Source organism: Plectropomus leopardus, chromosome 9 (assembly GCF_026936395.1).
Source record: "Plectropomus leopardus strain MGB_pleo_1.0 chromosome 9, ASM2693639v1, whole genome shotgun sequence".
NCBI lineage: Eukaryota > Metazoa > Chordata > Actinopteri > Perciformes > Serranidae > Plectropomus > Plectropomus leopardus.
The window spans coordinates 18,227,087-18,248,454 of NC_142184.1; the positions used below are offsets into that span (position 1 = coordinate 18,227,087).

General features: G+C 38.7%; 3 protein-coding genes across 5 annotated transcripts in view; 1 reads left to right on the forward strand and 2 right to left on the reverse strand.

Moving 5' to 3' along the window:
- Nucleotides 1–21,368, forward strand: part of LOC121947384 (uncharacterized) — a 32,029-nt gene that overhangs the window by 9,106 nt on the left and 1,555 nt on the right. The window contains exons 1-2 of one of the 2 annotated variants that reach the window (XM_042492418.2): nucleotides 18,725–18,874; nucleotides 20,944–21,200. The exons of the other annotated variant lie outside the window; for it this stretch is intronic. Coding sequence (XP_042348352.2) covers nucleotides 20,946–21,200 — 255 coding nt within the window. The 5' untranslated portion in view covers nucleotides 18,725–18,874; nucleotides 20,944–20,945. Of the gene's footprint in view, nucleotides 1–18,724; nucleotides 18,875–20,943; nucleotides 21,201–21,368 lie in introns of those variants that run through there. 2 annotated transcript variants of the gene reach the window in all.
- pnpla1 (patatin-like phospholipase domain containing 1) lies at nucleotides 6–8,667 on the reverse strand. The gene is made up of 9 exons (XM_042492397.2): nucleotides 6,183–8,667; nucleotides 5,867–6,099; nucleotides 3,995–4,060; nucleotides 3,698–3,910; nucleotides 3,544–3,604; nucleotides 3,177–3,422; nucleotides 2,685–2,802; nucleotides 1,217–1,339; nucleotides 6–1,073 (listed from the first exon to the last, which is right to left on the reverse strand). Exons 1-9 carry the CDS (start codon nucleotides 6,388–6,390, stop codon nucleotides 1,013–1,015), a joined length of 1,329 nt encoding a protein of 442 aa, XP_042348331.1. The 5' UTR covers nucleotides 6,391–8,667; the 3' UTR covers nucleotides 6–1,012.
- On the reverse strand, nucleotides 8,804–15,563 carry etv7 (ETS variant transcription factor 7). 2 transcript variants are annotated; one of them, XM_042492398.2, is made up of 9 exons: nucleotides 15,057–15,561; nucleotides 14,679–14,826; nucleotides 14,409–14,573; nucleotides 14,162–14,338; nucleotides 11,717–11,848; nucleotides 11,458–11,601; nucleotides 9,876–10,018; nucleotides 9,648–9,748; nucleotides 8,804–9,553 (listed from the first exon to the last, which is right to left on the reverse strand). In XM_042492398.2, exons 1-9 carry the CDS (start codon nucleotides 15,144–15,146, stop codon nucleotides 9,382–9,384), a joined length of 1,272 nt encoding a protein of 423 aa, XP_042348332.2. In that variant the 5' UTR covers nucleotides 15,147–15,561; the 3' UTR covers nucleotides 8,804–9,381. The 2 variants fall into 2 exon arrangements, with proteins under 2 accessions (XP_042348332.2, XP_042348333.2); XM_042492399.2 differs by lacking the exon at nucleotides 11,717–11,848 and having other exon boundaries at nucleotides 15,057–15,563.

A 21,368-nucleotide genomic window follows, 5' to 3' on the forward strand; every position in this document is an offset into this window, starting at 1 on the left:
AGGTGAATAAAACTTTTTTATTTGTTTGTTGTTTGTCTGACAGAAGGGTTTATGGAGCCTGTTGTGTCGTTGTTGTATCTTGAAATGGTCAACATTAAAGGCACTGCAAGAAGCGTAGCTTTAGAACGATATGCAGTATGACTATACCACTAAAATAACATCGAATACCACAGGTGTTTCAGTATTAAATCAGCTCTACATTCATTCTGCTGCTGCTCGAAGTCATTTTTTTTGTTTTGGTAACAGACATCAATGTAGGCTGTAGTGCACTTCTTTAGTTCTATAGAGATGAAGTAAAACTCTTATTTCTGTTCATTAGAAATAACATTAACATAGTCAGATGTAAAAGATTACAATAATGAAGTTGTACAGCATAATATAAAGAAAGCAGTCATACCTCTACCAAGGATCTCATGAAACAATTGATCTTCAGAGCAAGACTGTTAATGACATTAGGCCAACTTTTCAATTTCCACAAAAGCATATGACATAACTATGACCACAAAATATTTACACATTCATGACTTTTTGCCCTATGCAGCTGTCAGACTAAACATTATGTTCATGGAGCTTTTCTGTCAAAGTGTAGTACCTGTGATTTCTGTTTGGTTCATGTACTGTAACTATTCTACCAAAAACCTAGTACAATGCTGATGGTAAAATTACTGCTACAAATGGGCTTCTTTGAAGTTCTGTACTCTACTGATGTAGTGATACTTTTAAACAGAAAGAATAGAAGCATTTTAACTGTCTTAGATAAAATAATCCCTCTTGACAAAATACAAAACGTTACCAACTTTTCTAGACTTTTCATTGCTCTCTCCACTTGCAACATACACTCAAAAAGGCAAAACTGTACAAATATACATGTGATCAGCTATACAAAGAATACAGTGTAACCCTAGTCCCATGACACTGAGTGGTGAGTCATCTTTGTTGTATCTTGAAGTTTGACGTCTTCTCAAAGGGCAGAAGGAGGAAACTTATATCAAGGCGAAGAGTGCATCTGCCCTTACCGAGCCTCGTATAGTACTGTAATCAGCCACTGCACCAGCATGATGGTGGGCATAATCCTGAAATGACATGAGTCCAGTCAAGGTTAATCCAATCAAATCCGACCAGACATGAGATGAGATGTTACAAGATATATATCAGTTTACAGTATGCAACAACTGATCTTAAAAATTCCTGTTTTGATTCCAGGAAGCAGACTTACCGGTCATTTATGTTCTTCTTGAGGGTGCCAACACATATGTTGAAAAAGAAGATTGTAAAATGTCTCAGGCCGTGCCAAGCCCAGAACATCAACTCAGGTGCCTGCCTGATCAATAACTCCAGTCTGAGGGAGAAAAACAGTACATCAAGTCAAATTACAGTGCATTTTTTATTACTAAATTTGTGACTGTCTATGCAGTAGAAGACCAACAACATGAAAAAAAAGTCCGCACACAGTAGCTCCCCAGCCCGTTTTCATTCCAAACTCGTCAAATATGTCCAGTTGGTCAGTACTTTCAGTGTATGAGTGTGATGCCAAAAGCTACATTTCATGTAATAGTGTTGCCAGTAATGACGTAATAAAAGGAGTGCTAGTGCACTTACAGTGTGGGTGGCTGGGACGGGAGGTGGATGGGTCCCATGAACATCTGACTTTTGTGCGTCAGGAGTCAGGAGTTCGCTTACTGTGTGCATGTGTGGTTTTTTTCTACACCCTACCACGTGCCCTTTTTTGCCTAAACCTAACCAGAAACAGTTGATACAGAACGATTCCTACAACGTCATAAGTAGACGCAGAAGGTTACTGACAGGGTGATACCAGATGGGATGAGAACGTGTGGATCTCCCTTATATTCACAAGCGATGTTTTGAGTTCACGCTGTTCATCCCAACTTGTCACATTTTGCCGCTGTCTTCCAGCCCTACTTATGACGTTTTAGATATCTTTCTGTGTCAGCTGTTTATGCTCCAGGATGGTGCTACTATAATGTCAACAAATGGTGCAGAACGTAGTTATGTTTAGCAAACATGATCACATTGCAGCCAACGCTGACCAAAAAACACACAATGCTGGAATGCATGGTTAGGATTAGGCAACAAAATCACAGACGTTTCGGATTAGACATAAAAGGCACATGGTGAAGTGTAACAGAAAAACATCACATTCAGACAGGAGTGGAACACCAGTCTACCACATGAAAGTCAGTGGTTTGTGTGTGATCCTTATATAACTTTATTCCTGACAGCCTTTCAACCTGACGCCTTCCTTCTGTGTTTCATGCGCACATGACCGGTACCATTCAGCCGCATTCTCAAATGACACCCTCCATGTTCGTATATTAAGGCTAGCCTCTGTTTGTCTGAAGGTGACAAAATCAACATTTAAGCACTTCTAAATCTCATTATTTAACATTTTATATCTTATGCTAAGTTCAACTAATGGGTCCTATATTTACCAGACAAATACGGGAGATATATCAATATTTTCTTTTAACTTTCCCCTAAAATGTAAAGAAGCATATTTACCAAAAATGTCTAACTGTTCCTTTATATCTGAGAAAACAAAGTTTTTTCCTTCCTGTTGCATTTTTGTGTAGTTGTGAGTTTCTGAGCATACAGCCTTGGTATCCTTAATGGTAATGTTACTTTTTTGCCTTTCTCATGTACTGTGTGTTCAGTGCATTTATTACCTGTGCCTACTCTGGTGTAGTACGTAAAACGACAGCATGAGAGGTAGGAGCAGGTAGGATAAGACTCTGGCAGGAAGTCCAAACACGCTCAGATAGGTCACCATGTTGCCCAGCAGAACTGAAAGACAAATATCAACAAAATAAATTTGTTTTACAAAGACTTAGTGTAGCAATCTGAGAGTGTTGCTTCAGCCTCAGTTTGAAAATGTAGCTGAGTAAATGAACAGTACAAGCTGTTCTGCAAAATGTTATGATAATTACTTTAGTGGATCAAATGAATTGCTATTGAGTGAATAAATAACTGTAGTCTGTACCTAATGGGAAGCCTGTTTATTGATCTAAAGTATTGTCAGTGTCTAAAACACACCTATTATGTATGTGCTGTTTTTAGATGCTCTGCTGGAAGTTTTTTAGTAATTTATTTGTCATTTTATTTGTGTTTTTGTGTGTGTGTGTGTGTGTGTGTGTGTGTTTGTGCGCGTGTGTACATACCATTCTTTACCATGTCAAAATTATGAGGAGGTTCTTTAATTGGTCGATTTCTGGTCGATTCGCACTCCTCAGAGCTTCGCGTCTGCATGCATCTATTGGCTGTAAAATACGTCAGTTCGTTGGTCTGCTCCACCTTCTTCTCCTTCTCTTCCTCTGTCGTAGTCATCAGAGTCATTGATGTTTTGGTTTGGTGACATTTAAGTGTCCCTAGGGATACTTTGTGCATCATCAAATATGGGGCAAGATCTGTGAACAAGGAAAACACAAAGTAAAAGTGTAACTAGGTCAGAATGTGTCTGTACATAACAAGAATGGACAGTATGTTTGAATCCACAGGCTTCTCCCTTTGCGGATACAGTTTACTCACCATGGCTCTGAAGAAAATGAATAGCATCTTTGTAGCCGCTGTGGAAGGCTTGTTCCAGAGTCTAGAGACAGTACTTAGTGGTCAGTTGAGTCCAAATTGTTGTAAAACACAAGTCTAATTTCTTGTTCCACAAATGTTATGTAAGGGGTCTTACCTCTAAATTCAGCGGGTAGAGAGCATTAATGATCCTGAAGCTGTTGGCCATGTTCCCCTTCAAGGTGGTGCCACTCACCACCATGTCCCACATGCAAGGTGTGTCGGCGGGACAGATGTCTATCTCTCCAGAGAACGGTGACACCGTCAAGGTTTGACTGTGGGGTAAAGATGGCACTGGCTGCATGCTGCTGAAACCCCCATCCACATAATACTGTGTAATAAGATCACATACAGTATGATAAATATCATACAATGTGCTCAAAGTGAGATTGTGAAAAGGCCATCGATTACTCACCACTCCTCTGAAGGATGGAGGCAGCATCCCGCAGTACACAGGCACAAAGCAGCTACAAAGCAACGCCTAGAAACATAAGAATGGAAGAGGTGAGAATTACAAGTCTACTATAGGTTAGATCAGAGGCAAAAAAGAAAAAAAGGCCTGTTCCATAAAGCATAAAGCAAGTAAAGTGGGGGTTAAAGTCCAAAACATGACTTACAAATTAGTCAGAGCTAGAGTGGTTCCATAAATCAAGTCAAGCAGTCAGACTTATTTGACACAAAATCAAGTAATCAAAATAATCATCAGGGTATGAATGCACGCTTTTCTTAAGCAGCCCATAGATCAAGAATGCATCAAATGGATTCACCAAGACAAACACAGCTAGCAAAGATAGTGTGGTGATGTTCATAGCCTCTGAGTGGCACTTGCTTTTAGAAATTGAATGATTGTATGATTTCAAGCATTTATAACAAAGAAGAAAGTAATTCAGCCGCCATAAACAAAACCAGAGAGTATAGAGGTTGAAACATATGAAACTCCGAAACGTTTGAGCATCAACTTCATTTCCTGCATTCTGGTGAATATTTATGCACCAATGTGTGCCTTTTTGCATTCATTTATGGTGTAAATACTTTTGTCAGTTCTTTACTACTTTCATGATTTAAAATGTACACCTATGGTAGTAACCAATCCATTTTCAAAACATTGTTTTAATTTGTGAAATATAGGATATAAGCATTTAGATATATTTCTGGTCAATATAGTTTTTTGCAATTGTACAATTTACTATTTATAAAGCAATTATCATTATACTGGGATAATTTGAAATTTATTTTATGTAGCATAAGCCTAAACATTTATCATATACCATATAATTACGCATATATGTAGGTCTATATCTTGTCATTTATCATTGTTTGAATAACTGAATTTATTTATTTTTTTTATGTGCTGTATATAACTCTGGAGAGAGGTAGCTGATGTTGAATCTCATTCCGAGGTTGTCAGATAGGAACGTTTTGGGTTTGTGGTTAAGCCTGACTACCAAGAAGCAGTATACTTGGTGAGGAGTAAACATAGAGGAGACCCCGGGGAGGAGCGAGAACGTGAACAATTTTCAGTTCTCTGGAAACTGGTGGAGTTTTGGAGTGTACACAAGTCAGTGTTTAATTCAGCCTGTATCTGATCCACCAACCAGCATTTAGTTCAGCCAGAAATCTTAATTTTTTCAAAACAGTTCACCTCTCATTCTCATGATCTGCTCCCACTTAAATAGCGTGGCTAACCATAAGAGGCGGGTGGCGAGTTGAGGTGACAAAATCCAAAATGTTAAGTTTGAATGTGAAAACGGTTTATCTTTATGCATTATATTGATACTGAATTCACACTGTTGACATAAGGCACCTTTTATCTTATGTTTCTAAAGTTATTTGTTTTTGCAGACACATAAGAAATTGTAAAAATGTCATATTTCTTAAAGGGAGTTTGGCGTAATATTGTCCATCAGAAGCAGGATAGGAAGTAATCTCAAAAGAAATCTAGTGATAGTCTTGCAAACATTGATCCAGATAGATCCCTAGTCTTTGCAAAATCTTACAATGTGTGACTAAAAACTCATGTTATCTTTAGATGTGAGAAGGTGTCAGATTTTAGTCTTTAAACAGTCTTGTCAAATTCTGCTAAGTGTGTGGTAGGTAATCGTTTCACAGCACAAGTTGCAATGTAACTGCGTTTGAACTATGTTGTATTTGGAAATTAGGAAACTAATTCAACTGAACATTATTCAGTCTAACCGAAAAGAGCCTGGCTTATTTGGTAAATTTACTTTACGGACGGGCCTCAGGTTTCTTAGAAATCATTGAGGCGTGAATGTGCAGTGCCACTCACCTGCACTACATCTTCTTTGGACTCGAACTCAGTCATGATGATGTGCTTGCCGTCACTCAGGCGTGTCATAGACACAGACAGACGTCCATTGGCCAGTTGGTGTGCATTAGAAGGTAGGTGTTTGTGTAAAATACTCTCCAACCAGTGGAAAATATTGATCGAGGGGTTAAATGGGCCAAGTGTAAAACCCTTCATCTGTTTGGCAAAATTCAGCATCTCATCTCGCATAGTAACTGTAAAATAGAAGACACTGAGTCAGAAACAGTGATTACATGCAGCAGTAGTAGATTTAGGAAAAAAAGATAAAGTCGCTTACTCAGGCTCATTTCACAGACCACAGCAGCTGCGACCAGAGACCCAGCAGACGCACCCAGGACACAAGGTGCTGCACTCAGAATCCAGGGTGCATATTGTAGGAAGCACTGGGCGACACCTAACTGGTAGGTAGCCATGAATCCAGATCCAGAGAAGGAGATGGAAGGAGGAACTTCTTGGAAATGGCAACTGGACACTCCTGGAGCCATTTTCTAAATGCTATGAAATTACCAACTTAATTTTTTAAAATCATAGATGGGGAAAAGCATTAGTGCTAAGGCAAAAACTCCTTTCTGTCTTGTAAAAGTAGACCAAGTTAAAGCAGGATGCGATGAGTGCTCCAGTGGAGAGTGGAGGGAGGTTTCACAACCAGTGTTTTTAAACCAGTCTCAATTAGACGCACCGCATTGGTCATGCCCATGTGACAGAACACAACACTCTCAGTGACTTTTTGTATGTTCCAAAAATGATCACGGTTTTAATTTGATTAAGACTGGTTTCCATGTGATGGTGAAAAATCAGGTTTTTTTTGGCCATGCTGAACGAATGACAAGAACAAGTAACAAAACAGACTGTAAACAAGCCTGTTCTATTAGTATTTTTAGCAAAGACAAACATTTTTATGATTCCACAGTAACAATTTTCAAAAGGACATCTAGTTGTAAGACAGTGAGTTAGTTATTACAACACTGAAAGTTGAAGGATGGGACGAATGAATTTTTCACGTCGTATTAGTTTTACTTTACATCATGTTAAACATATAGGTCAAACTTCTTGAAGAATATTTTTGACTATATGTTTTTTCTTTTATGTTTAAAAAGAAAATATAAAAACATCAAGGAAACAAATGATAGTTCCTCCATCTGACTCTTCTGTGTCATTTTACCACTTTGTCTTTTTACTGAAAAAATTAGTACGTATTCTTTTCTATCTCAAAACAACACAGAACTTGCCATTAAAGTGTCACTGGTTTCAAATGATACACAGATGATGGAGATATTGCAAAGGTAGCACATCCCAAGTCTTCAGGTCAAAGAGGACAAAATACTAACAATTCACTTATTTATTTGGCTCACATCACTACTGCTTGACTTGAAGACTTGAGATTTGCTGCCTTTTTAATTTTTTGGAATATGCTCACTGGATTTGGGGTTTAGCACTCCACTGAAAATCCCCTTGTTGAGGTGCAACCATTTTTTAAAAATAAAGGAGATATATTTCAGTATATGTACCCAAGACTCCCCAGGAAAGCACTAATACTGAGTGTACTGTCCTGGTGAAAAGGTGAATGATTTAAGTAAACAAATTATGCAATGGCCTAATTTCTGCTGTCTAGAAGGTGAGGTTATTTATCAGCAGTTGAGCCAATGCTTACCATGCAACTACAGCACCCCCTGCAGGGACAGATGCCAGCTTTGACATTAGGTGTAGGCAAAAGGAGTACTTTGCATGATGTTGTCTCTATTTTATCCACTTGCTAATGCTGTAAGTGATACATTTAGCCAAAAACAGTCACCCTATGTTAGTTAGCAATACTGCAGTTCTGACCTGTCTCTGTTTGGACTCTGTTTTAAGTCAGCTTGAGCTGAACTTTAGCCTCTCTTCTTCAACCAAATCCAGCTTTACAACTCAGGGGAGTTTTATGGATTTAAGAGGTGGACATAGCACAGCTTTGTAAATTGTCTACAGCCAGGAGTTTCAATCAAGTTATTCAGCTGAGAGTCTTGACTCAGCCGCAGAAGAGGAACCACTATATTTTGTCTAGAAAGGCGACAAGAAGCAGGAGGTCAAGAATCTTGGACCAAGCAATAAATACAAATAATATAAAATGACAAATATTTTTTCCTGGACGATCTCTCATTTTTGGTTTGCTAACTCACCTACCTTCAACAGTTTTACTCTGAACCCATTCACACATGGGCGGATTATGAGACAATCAGCCCCTGATCACAGATCTAGAAAAGGCCCCATCCCCTTCCCTAGGAGCAAGACACAGACTTTGTGATGGTTTTTGCCTTTTTTGTGTTGTTGTTTTTCATCTTTTCGCAGCTACTATGCATTATTTGTGGTTTTGTGTCTTTCTAGTCATTTAATTTTTGCTTGTAGTCTTTATGTGTCTCTTTTTTTTCTGCCAGATTTGGGGAGTAACAAGTAACATGTAATTAATTGTAATCAGGTACAGTTACTGAGAAAATATGCATTTAATTTGCAATTACAAGTAAAATGTTGGTGACTACAGAGGGGTTAAACCCAAATATATATTTCTGTAAAAAGTGGCATTAAAATTCGTTCTGTTGCCTTGCATCTTTTCACTGTGCAGGAATGCCATCTTTTGACATAGCCTATTTCTGTTTTTTTTTTTGTTTTTTTTAGCTGTATTGCCCAGTTTAAAATCTTTGTTAGAAAAGTAATTAAAAAGTAATAACGTGTCATTAAAATGTTACATTACCTTTATTATATATATGTGTGTGTATATATATATATATATATATATATATATATGTGTGTATATATATATATATATATATATATATATATATATTGCAAACTGCAAGAGGGCCTTGCTATTTTTGCCCACACACTTGACTGTTAGGACTGAACACCCAACCAAGGCATACAAAATATGCAATACAAAATATTTATTTTACAAAGCAGGAAAAACACAGGCGATTAACATACAGGCTGTACCAAATATGAAACTTAAATACTTCATCTTGAGGTTTATACAGCAAAATAAACTGTACATCTTAGACTGCAACACAATACATTTTTGTATAAAAATGAAAAATCTCTATACCATGCCTAATTCTATTTCACAACAATCTGCAACAAGAATTTCAGAGTCAACCCCACCACTTAAGTCTTTTATAATGTATGAAAATAAGTTTTGCATTGCCATTAAGTTGAGCAAGCCTGAGAAATCTAAGTCATAATGATCATTTGACTTTTTGAAAATTGATGTGATTTCTTTCACAGTTTTTGTCATTCCTTAATATTAGTGTTCTGATCACAATGACACAAGCATTTATCCACAGCAAAAGAAAAAGCATTATCACAGTGAAAAAATTCCCTTAAAATACAATTAACAGTGCATTTTGTTAAACCTATACATGCCTGGGTTATTTTCTGTACACACATCTCCATTGTATTCTGTAATCACTTGTGTTGTTGTATTGTTTTTAGGATTTGTAATACAGTGTTTATGGAGGATGCTGTGGAGAAGCACGATCAGGGGAAACCTCAAAATGGTCCTCACAGAACTCATGTGTAGGACTGTTGTCTGGAAAGTCCCCGTCCTGAGGTGGAGAGTGTTCTGATGTCTCGGCAGGATCAGCGTGAGGTTTCTTGATGTTTTGTGGTAGTTTCAGAAACCTGAGGGGAGGCAGAGACAAGGCAAGAACAAAGAATTAGTGTGTTGTTGTGCGAAAAGAAAGCAGACAAAGTATAAAGAGAAAGGGACAGAGACCTAAAGAGAAGTTTTTGTCCTCGCTCCTTCTTTATTATGTTGAGCTTGTAGTAGTGTCTCAAAGCCCGGGACATTTTCTCGTAGGTCATATTGTCTCGGTTCTGTAAAAACAGATTGCACATCATCAAGGACCTCCAGTACAACATTTACTCTGCTCCCATGTCCCCTGTTTGTGTTATTTTGTCCCCAACTGTGTGTTAAGATGACCACACAGACATGGGTGCTCACCTTGTGGTTTCCCCAGAGACGCGCCAGTCCGTTAGGGTCAACCACCCTGAACACAAGGCTGTCCTGGTCTTCCCATCGTATGTATTCTTGATAACGATCGTCGCAAAGCAGCTGATACACATAGTCCCACAGCAGTCTGCACTCTGGACGTAATTACACCAGCAAGACACATGTTGCCAAAACTTTTACTACTGTCATTTAATACTTATATTATTAAAGCTTTGCTACGTCTTATGCATCTGCAAGGATGTCATTTCTAAAACTCATTTAAAGGGGTTATGCAAAATCCAAAGCATGTGAGTTGTCTGGACGTGGTTCTTAACTTAGAGGTGACTGAGCTGGCAGCAAGCAGCTAATGATGCTAGTTCCATAAAAAGCTGTACACAATATCAATGGTGATGAAAGAGCTAACAGCAGCCCCTTATACACTGTGTGTGCAAGGCAGGAAAATGGCGCCATAATGCCGGCTTGTTGTATTACATAAAAGGTTTGATCGTAAAGCCAGTAGCAGAGGTAGCAACAGCACTGAAACGGTGTCTGTGTAAAAGGGACAGCCGGCAGGAAAGGATCATGAGGAGTACAGGTTTGACGTGTCTTGCATGTGACTCAAACTTAGCCATTAGCAGGCAACTCAATGAATAAGAACAGCTGTCGGAAATGTCCCAGAATTGGGAAAACAATGACGTCCTGGAGCTCATTACCCTCACAGCAGAGGACGAGACAAGCCGGCATATAACAGAAGTTAAGTGATTGTTATTGCCATGTTAATGCCATTGTTGTTGTTTAGAAAGACTGCTGACGTGTATGTTATGTCACACTAGAGGCAGACACTGTTGTGTTACATGTCACACCCATCAAGCCTCTTTTGTGTCCGCAGTGCCAGCATGCTGTCTTAAATCTCTCACTGGAGTGGCTTGATGTCATAGTTGTTTGGTCCTGTATAATGGTCCTGGTGAACGCCATATGAGCAGTGCAAAGCAGCTGCAATGAACTACTGTGGGATGTACATATGCATTAACATACACAAGCAACCAGACTGCCGAATCACAACAAATCACAGAAAAGCTCAGATTACAACATACAGAAGTTATGTGACTTCAATCTCTGCACGGGACGCCATTACTCCACTATATCTTTATGTAGCAGTTGTTTGCTGCTCAATTATTACTCTGAATGTCACCTACAGAACTTTTTAAGCAATATTTTTACTTTTACAAAAGAATAAAATGATCCTGAATTCCCAGTTTAAGGCTATTTGCAGCTCAAACTCACGTTAAATTCATTGTCTAAGGTTTTCTGGTCTTTTGCTCTTTGCTCTGCCTCACAGACAAAATCAGAGTGACTACTGAGGACAGCTGAAGTACATATGTGGCTGAAGAACAATGTTACATCAAAATGTTGGACTGAAACTTTGGCTGGCAAAGAAGAGCGCCTTATTCATGCATGTGTTGATCTGCGTATCAGACTTATGCCTAAGAGTTGTCTGCTCTCTAGTGGTCATATCACTGCACCTCTTCTCAGACAAAATACATTTGTTTTGTGTGTTTTCCAAGTGAATAATTATGTTAATAATGAAACCTACCTGGGATATGGCCATGAGCTTTGTGTAGTGGGCTCCTTGGCTTTTCTCGACTGGACAGGTTGAGCGGCTCCTGGATGACTGTCTGAGTTTGAGGAGGACACTGAACTTGGTTTTGGGGCAATGCAGAGACAGCTACTGATCCATCTGTCAGAGAGAGAAAGAAAATAGAGAACAACACAGAGAGAGGGACAGAAAATCAGACATTACAGCAAATAATCACAGCTGCAGGGCACTGTATTTCTTATAATGTTATACGCACTGGTGTTTGTGAATGGAGCAGTGTAAGTGTAAAAGATCAAAGGCCGATCTCTGGGAGGTGACATGGGCTCTGGCTGGCTGCTTACAGTGGTTACAACAGCTGCGGACACGGCAGTGGTGAAAGCCAGGGAAACTGAGAGAGAAATATGAGGAACTGTGACAAAGAGCTAAACTGAAAGCAAAAGCAACCTTTTAACAGCTTAAACATTTTACAATCACGGGTTTACCAAAGGCGAGTGCAATGTTCAGCACAAATTTGAATGCATACAGCATGTAGAGCAAAGTGATTGTTTTGGACTCTGGAGTTGTAAGATCATTGGTTTCCAGGTAACAGCGACACACCCATTTGCACAACTAACTTCTTATAGCGGAAAGCACCTATTTTAATGGAGAGTGTATGCATGTGTATTTCTCTACTGAAGAGTAAACTGCCCCAACCTGATTTGCTAAGTATCAAAGTAAATTTGCTGAAGAAGTGTACTCATGCACAGATTTAAAGCACTAGTACTTAAGGTTTCCATTTAGTTTTATATTTATACAAAATATTGTCATTTTTGATCCCCCACATTGCAGCTGTAAATAAAGTTTTTTTACGTGCAAAACATCGTACATTATGCATTTCAGTTTGTGTGACAAACTAACAGCATATATTGGAGAGAGACTTCTCCACATCTGGACCAGCACCAACATAAAAAAGGTTGCTTACAATAGTGTAACACCCTGAAAGTGGCTGTTGTTCATTGTACTGTTTAGTTTCTCTTTCTAAATGTAGGACTAGTCATTTGACATTGAGATTACTTCTTTAGCCCCTGGTCCTCACATGTATAGTAAAATGTAAATTTTAAATTAGTTAAGTGTATAGGGGAAACATGAGTTGGTCAGGGTTAAACTTAGCCGAATGGCTGTCTCCACAAATACAGTAAAACAAACGTAGAAAGAGCATGAATTCCTGCATGATGTGTTTGTACATGCTGATCAGGAAGTAATCACAGCCACAATCTAACCAGGATAAAGCAGTTTGATTGGATACACCACAAACTGGAGCACTCAACTGTGCAGGGTGGAGGCAGTCGTTGGAAGCATTCAGGGCTCAGCCAAAACCTAGAGGGCTCTAGGAGCATGCTCCTCCGATTTTTTGTCCCCATTTCCAGCAGCTATATGCAATTTCAAGCCATTTGAGATCATAGAACACCTAAAAATCTGTACCTCATTTGTGAAAAAAATATTTACCAAGAAAAATAAAACATCCTGTAGAGCCTGCATCCTATTTTGTATGTAATTGTTCTCCGACTGTCTTCGTCATTCTGAAACTATGATACAGCAAATGTTAAGGATGACTAATTTTTACTCCAGCCACCTAAAAAGAGGTAAAAGATATTGATTATTGTTACTATTTTTTAAGTTACATAACATAAGTAGGGTAGGAATTTGGTTTAAAGATCATTACTAATCTTGAAACCTATATTTATTCACAGAATAAGAATTTAGCTGACAATCTGCTACAGTTGAATCCATATTATAATAATAATATGCTCTAACTCTGATTTGCAGCTCTAACTGCAAATCATGGATCTTAACAATAACAAGTAAATGCAATGCTGTATTGGGGATGTTCCAGTCTTTAAGTTCCATTTTTAATTTATCAGGATCGGTTATTTAGAACATGCATCCCACCTAAACGCTTGCTTATGTCTGCTGTTGCACAGGTGTCGTAAAGTTTATCATAATGCTGCTACTCCAATAAGTAGGAACAGTTTTTTTACATTATTATTTGTTGAAAAAACAAATGTGACACTAAGTGACCCATGAGAGCTATTTCTATAGAAAATAAAAACTTTAAGAATCTGTTTCTATGCAGACATGTTTTCTTTAATTGTATTGCAAAGCTATTAAACTATAGAGCATATAAACTTGATTTGTTTTAATAACTTTATAGTACTTGAAGTGTGCATTGTGCAGCTGTATTATCCAGGTCTAATTTATCTGATCAGGATTTGGTATTGGCAGATACTCAACATCAAATGACTTGCATTGAATTCAAGGGCAAAAGAAAATTGATAGAGACATCCCTACTCTGAACTGAATATTAGCTCAACAGAAGAACATTTACATAAAAATATTATATTTTAGGGAATAGCCTTGTAGGATAAACAGCATAGGCATATTTTATTATCTAAATGACAAGGTTGAAGGTATTTTAAAACCTACAATATGTGTGTGTTGCACTTTCAAGCAGTCTGCATACAGCTTATCTGACCTGCATGTTGACAGTTTTTGTCCAGAGCTTTCCTGTCCATTACAGGTAAATATTAACGTTTGATTATATTTGTTTAGCTTGATTTCTTTGTTTAGCTGAATGTCTGTATCTCTATTGTCCAGTTAATTTGTTCTCTACTAAGAACCGATCCTGTATATCTTTAAAAGTGAACTCCTTGACGTTACTGACCTTTGGCGTCATTGACTGTGGGAGGCTGGCGCTCTTGGACACTCTGAGGGGGTGTCTTGCAGCTGACTGGACTCTGAATGGGTCCAGCTGCCACGGAGGGAGACAAATTTGGGTGGTTGCAGACAACACTCCTTCTCTGCTGTTTTACACACTGTAGAATCTCATACAGAACATCACCTGCAGAAAAGAAAAATATGGTGTAAAACCAGTCAGTATATTAACTTTCTGCATGCACACTCATTTCTACCTGAGCTTGGGGAGCGGCGTCTGAAGTCTTCTTTGGTGAGCAGGCACAGGGCTCGACCATTCATCTCGAAGCGTCCCTTTTCAGGCCGGCGCAGTGAGTACTCCCTCTGAGCCCACTGGAGCCAGTGGGCAACATCCTCCTTATCCCACAGAGATGGGTTTATTCCTAGAAAACAGATCATTCAAAATCACTGTCACAGGTGGTGTTTGTGCTGTAGTAGAGGCTGCATGTTGTTGATGGAGTGGTATCTTCCAGACAAGTTTGACTCACGCAGCCGTCCAGGTAGATGCCACAAGTCATCCTGAGTGGGTGGACTGGCCAAAGGAAGCTGGTTAGGGGGGGAGTGATGCACACTGAGAGGAATGTTGACTTGCCTTCCATGAATTATGGATGTAGGACTGTTTGCTGTGGTTTCTTGCTGCAAAACATTTACACGTGCCCATAAATACCTATACAGTAATTAGTGAACAATAATGCAGTTACCTTAAAGCCTTTAAACTTTAAGTACATTTTCAGTTGCTTAAGTTGGCCACAAAACAAGATTTAAATGTCCCAATCGCCAAAAAATGTAGCTGCTCCTTGTTTGCTTTTTTTTTTTTTTATAAAGACAGCATATTATTAAGGCTTGCTCCTATAACCTTAACTCACCTTCACCGGAGAAATGGTCTCCATGGCAGTATCCTTTATCAGTTCGACTGTCCGAAAAAAAAACCTGCCAATTTCCTCATAAACAGACATAAGGCTCGTCCAATAAATGAAATAAAGTACAGGTCAAACCTCCCCAAATTCCATATTCAGTCAAGATTGAATATAACTTTCGAAGAGATTAAACTTCACTATTTTCACATCCGACCCTTCCGGGAAATGAAAACGAAAGAAACACAATCCTTGCAGGGGGTGTGTGTGAAATAGGCTGATTGGAGGAAGCTGCGGCGGATGACATTTCCAACAACATTTGAGTGCGCTTGATAATGGCGCGATCCAGCAACATGTTTATGGCAGCTTTGCCTAAATGATCTCTTCCATAAATTAAGTATGTGAGGGAGAAATGATATAGTAGACTATTTTTCTCACCTCGCGCATTTGGTAGATTAAAGACCAATTCTTGAGGTGAGCAAATAAACGAAAGTGATCTAAAATACAGTGGGAGTTTGGAAAAGTGAGAGAGAGAGACGCGCGCCTACAAAGCAGAAATAGTCCTCGGGGCTCCTCCTCCTCCTCCTCCTCCTCATGCTCACTTCACAGTCCAGCGGCTGAGGAGCGCGCTGCTGAGCGACAAACTGGATCACATACAGTGGTAGAAGAAGTAAGTAAGAAGAAGTCCAAAAGCACACTTAAACAAAAGTTCCATTAACGACACCATGTAAAAAAATGGTACTTTTATAAATTACGTGTTTGTTTTGGTTTAATATGGTACATGAATGTGTGTGTGTGTGTGTGTGTGTGTGTGTGTGTGTGTGTGTGTGTGTGTGTGTGTGTGTGTGTGTGTGTGTGTGTGTGTGTGTGTGTGTGTGTGTGTGTGTGTGTGTGTGTGTGTGTGAGTGAGTGAGTGAGAGAGATTATGATTATGATTATACAGCCATTTCAAGTTTAAGATCATGTTATGTCAGCGCCGGACTGAGCTTATTACCTTACATAACAATAATAATAATAATGATAATAATAATGCTTTCGCATTTACACCCAAATATTTTGTACAGACTCAGATAACACACACATACATCTAGCCTATATAAAAGATTCCTTGTTACAGCAAAGCTGGTAGCTGCACCACCATTAACAAAGTATAGCTTAATTGCTCATTTTAACTAATTATAAACCTTTGGGTAGTTTAATCCCTGGCATAACATTATACTCTATAAAATTATTAGCTGTTATTGATATTTCTTAGTTACAGGACACACAGGTTCTCTCTGGATTTGTTCAAACAAGTCAACATGTCATTAGCTCAGACAAAATACTTTGTGATGTTACGTTTCCCTTGTGATGTTGCCAATTTATCCAAGGGTTGTTTTTTTTTTTTTAAAGGGTTTATTCAGTTTAAAAGGGGGAATTTATTTCTCAACTCATAAAGGAATTCATATCCAACATCACTAGAGTGAATGTTTTTCACAGGAAAGGAAGGGTGTAAAAAATTTGAATCCAAAAGTAACAAAAGTGGTTGGTCAAATTTTAAAAGTACAATCTCTGAGATGTACTGGAGAAGAATTTAAAAGTAACAAAATTTAAGTTAACAGGTAAAGCAAGTACTTTGTACTTAATTAATTTGTACTTAATAAAGTACTTGAATAAATGAAGGCCTACTGACATTTTTTTAATATATTGATCATACTGCACTTTGAAAAGAAAAATGCTCATGCTACGTGTTTTTTCTGTCATATATCTCCAGTGATGTGGACTGAAAAGTGGGAAACAGTTGGGCCACTCGACACTATCAGTGGGAGAGTGGCTGGTCAGGTTTCTCACACTGCACAACTGGATCCCTGAGGACAGTGTTGTGCATCTGTGTGGGATCTGGGTCTGAAGTCGGCAGCAAACTGCTCACAGAGCCCGCATGCCGCCTCACAGGGGTGAATTACTCCATGGACACGCATCAAGTGAAGTATAATTGCTGACAGAGTAGAATATAGTATTTAAATTCAAGTTAATCTGTTACAAAAAGAGTGTCCTAAAGAACAAAGCACAAGACACAGTAGCAAGCCTCTGTAGCCTACCTAAAACTACCAGTAGCCATATACAAAAAAGCAAGATGTACATGAGGTGTACCAAATGCAAGATATTAATCTGCATCACAAAAAAAAACATTTCCAGGACTTTCACCGCTGAGAATGAAACACGCCAGAGGAGAAATAAAGTGATATATCTGTTCTATTTCAGTTCTTATGTTCATCGTTCAAATAAACATGCTCAAAGGACTCAAGGGTGTTGACATGTAATTACATTGAGTACAGTTTGATTTGAAAAAATACCAAAAAGCAAGTAAAACAATCCAGAATTCTAAATCTTTTTTTATTTTTATTTTTCATGTATTCTTTGTTCAATAGCCATAGTCTATTCAATTTTCCATCCCCTGAGTCTGACTGTCTTTTCACACTATAGTGGACCTATAGTAGAAATCACACAAAAGAAAAATGAAATCGGAATGCACTTTTTTTCCTTACAAAGCCTATCTCTGCATGGAATATTTCTCTTTTTCTTTTCTTACTGAAAGTAAGTCAGCAAATGAAGGGACGTGACAACGTTGTGGATAAAGTCTTTCATTGTAACTTACTAGATCTGGCCAGACCTCAGGAAGAAAGCCACATAAATACACCAGATAATGAAACCAAGTAACAGTAAGTAAATTTGTCATCCAAATAAACACCTGTCTTAGACTGGCTGGTGTGTTACAACTTCCTCCTAGTTTTGACTTTCTTAGTATAAACTGTCTGGCGATGCTTCGCTGCAAAAATGTAATTTATGTATTTATTTTTTTTAATCTCTTGAACCTACTCAGGGGGCCTGATGGTGACTGCGCCGAGGCTGTCATACTGTATGTGGCTACTCTGGTGAGTGATGCCAGGGGAGAACTGGCGCCCACAGACCTACACCACAGCTCTGAGAGCCTCTGCCTTTAGTATGTCAGACTGACAGACAGCACAAGCACATATATGTCACTGCCTCAAAATAAGACTGAAATCAAACTGCCAGTGAGACATTGTTTGGATTCAACACACTTGTGAGGTTTTGTATGATTACATTTATTACTTTTTGAAGATGGGAATGTTGTAACTTTTGGCAATGATTAATGATGATAAACAAATAAATGATGAATTTCTAATTTCTGACAACAAATGATCCTTCTGTAAGGGAGAATCTTAGGTTTTTCATTTAAAACATCATATATCAGTTACTGAGTGTCCACATCAATTAAAGATATAATAATCCACAATAAATTAACTGGCTTTGCAACACTGTAGCTTTAATTTTGTCACACAGGCCATCTCTCATTATATTCAAATACTTCAGATTGTTATGCTATACCTTTTACTCTTTAAGCTACCACCGGTAACTCAACAAGTAGCCTACCAGAAACTAATGAGTGGAGGTAAGTCGAGTCAAAGGGCGGTGACATTTCCAAAAAAACATGACTGTGCTTGGTGAGCGCGCGACCCAGCGGCATGTTTATTGGAAAGTTGTAGGAATTATCTCTTCTATCAAAGTATGAGGAAAACTGTTGCGTTTTCACAGTTTCGCAATTAAATATCTGAATGAGGAATTCTTATGTTAAGCAAAAATAAAACTGCACGGAGTGACTGATTAAAAACAGCAGGGGTGTGAATAACTAAACAAGAGACCACAGGACACAGTAGCGCGCGCGCCTCTGGGCTCCTCCTCTAACAGGAAGAGCGACTAAACAAACCGACATTTGAGTTTTGCAGGGCACTCGGGTACTTGCAGGGCTGCACAGCTCAACGACAAACTAGGTAAGGTGTTTATCCTGGCGAGTAGCTGTAAAGATAAACTTATTCAGCAGCTCAGCTGCAGTAGTGAGACATGAAGTTGGTGTTCTGTAGATCAGGGCAATGCAACAACGCTCTCAAACATAGAGCTTATACAGATAGGCTGATATACGTCTGTATCATCGACTATATGCCTATAAAGTATGTCTACTTTACAGTGTCACGGTTAAAATAATTAGGAACTTGAAATGCTTCGTGCAGGGGCAGAATAAAATGCTCCTGACTGGAGAGAAGGCGGTGTCAGGTGTACAGGTGCTTAATGCCGCATTTTCAGGCATGCAGAAGCCACACAGTGCAGGTGAGAAAAAAGCGTTGAAAATAAAAACCACAACAAGGTATATGTTATTCGTTATGCAAAATTCAACCCTTGTGTTGTCCTTGTTGTCATTCAGACTCTAACCCTTTCGCCGTCAAAATGTGTTTTTCATACTTATACGTGTGTACTTTTAACAAAGGGAAAAATGTGAGGTAATGGGTTGGACTAAAGTAAGACTAGAGATGAACAGAATTGTCTACAATTGTACAATTTCATTTAGCAGACACTTTTATCCAAAGCGGCGTACAACACAAGCAACACAAGTAAGAATTTAGACTTAAGGAAAAAACCCTTAGTAAGTGCAAAAAGTGCTTCAGGTGTGATTGGTCACAGGTATTGCCGTCTAGTGGCAGAAGAAGTGCCGCACCCACCCCACCCCCCCTTTTTTTTTTTTTTGGAAACCAAAGTAATAATTTGCTTGTTGTTATGCTTTTATAATAGTTAAACCAGTTGAGGTCAGAATGATCAGAGGACAAAAGTTGTATGGTAATCAGGAGGACATTACGAGGGTAAATGTAATAATCATGATCATAACATACAATTTTCATCAGTCCACTTAAATTCTACAAAGAGCCCAGTGTCTCAGAAAGTAATTTTTTATTTCACTGTAAATACTTATTTACTATAGGCCACACAGAAAATTAACTATTCACCAAAAGTAAGAAATTGAGGTAAGCAAAGTCCAACTCTGAATTACACAAAAAACAGCCTAGTTTTATATTCCTATATCTCAACTTACCTGGGTCATTCTATCTGCTGATTGCTTGAAGGTTTGACAGAAAATCAACAGGTTTAAATTTGATTTTGGATGAAATAAAGACATGGGAGTACAAAATATGTATTTCTTCAGTCTAGTTATGTTTGTTTATTTGAGAGAAAGGGAGTTTGTTGTTGTCAAACAAAGTTTAGACTAATATGTCCAAACTATAAATATATCACTTGGCATTGGAGTTTAAAAGTCAAGTGTGTCAGATTAAGGGGCATCTATTGGCAGAAATGGTATTTAATACTCATAATTATGTTTTGATTAGTTTATACCAGGTATGTCTAATTTTTGGCTCAGGGGCCAGTCATGGCCCTCCCACAGATTATAAATGGCCAGTGATTTGTCTTCCAAAATATACATAAGTGGCCTGCCTGTTTTCTGCTCATGGTAGGACTATTATACCATTGTAGACATGCACAACAAAGTAGGAACTACACAGGCAGAAGCAATGTGTTTTCATAAAGAGACAATAAACAAGCAAACAAAGACAGTAGTGTGACAGCGTCAAAGCAAAGGCCACACATTTTCACATTATCTACTCTGGCCCCCATTCAAAAAAGTCTGGACACCCCTGGTTTATATCTCCTGAAAATAGGAATTGTTGTGTTTACGTCATCTTAGATTGAGCTGTTTGTGTCAGCATACGGAGCAGGCTGTCTTCCATGGAGTCCACCTTGTTGCTCTACAGTCACTCAGAACACACAAAGCAAACACTGGTTGTAGATAGGACCATTCGTGTTTTCATGTCGGCCACCCTAGTTCTTCTACATGCTTGGCACCCTAAGGATGTTTCAGTTCTGTAACCTCACCACTAGATTCCATTAAATCCTACACACTGGATCTTTATTTAATCTACTCTATATGAAGATGCCACTATTTTGATGCATTTCAATCTGTATTATCCCCTCCCAAATAGTTTTCACTAAAAATGTCCACATCATTTTCCTTTAGCAATGTGGGCTGAAAAAGTGGGGAAACAGCTGGGCCACCCAACTCGATCAGTGGGAGGATGGCTGATCAGTAAGTTTCTCAAAGCGCGCAACCGGGTCCTTGAGGAGAATGCTGTGCAACTGCTCGGGATCAAACCTGAAGACACTGTGTTGGAGCTGGGTCACGGCCCGGGTCTGGGTCTGCAGACAGCAGCCAAACTGCTCACAAAGCCCACAGGCCGCCTCATAGGGGTCGATTATTCTACGTACATGCATCAGGTCAAGTATGAATACAGAGGGAGTGGAACAGTGTATTGCAATTCAGTTTTCTGTAACAGACTTCAAGACAAACATGTAATAAATAGGTTGTCTTAAAAGAACAATGCACATGACAGATTAACAAGCCTCTGCATGCCCAACCAAGCTGAACTGTGAATCTGTCTGTAA

What these genes read in the sequence shown, in the direction of transcription:
- pnpla1 (XM_042492397.2), bottom strand. Translation starts at nt 6,390, where the DNA reads ATGGCTCCAGGAGTGTCCAGTTGCCATTTCCAAGAAGTTCCTCCTTCC. An exon ending in CCAAAGAAGATGTAGTGCAG is followed by an intron (nt 4,061 to 5,866) that starts GTGAGTGGCACT and finishes TTATGTTTCTAG; the next exon opens with GCGTTGCTTTGTAGCTGCTT. An exon ending in TCATTTTCTTCAGAGCCATG is followed by an intron (nt 3,423 to 3,543) that starts GTGAGTAAACTG and finishes CCTTGTTCACAG; the next exon opens with ATCTTGCCCCATATTTGATG.
- etv7 (XM_042492398.2), bottom strand. Translation starts at nt 15,146, where the DNA reads ATGTCTGTTTATGAGGAAATTGGCAGGTTTTTTTTTCGGACAGTCGAA. An exon ending in AGACCATTTCTCCGGTGAAG is followed by an intron (nt 14,827 to 15,056) that starts GTGAGTTAAGGT and finishes AATGTTTTGCAG; the next exon opens with CAAGAAACCACAGCAAACAG. An exon ending in ACGCCGCTCCCCAAGCTCAG is followed by an intron (nt 14,339 to 14,408) that starts GTAGAAATGAGT and finishes TCTTTTCTGCAG; the next exon opens with GTGATGTTCTGTATGAGATT.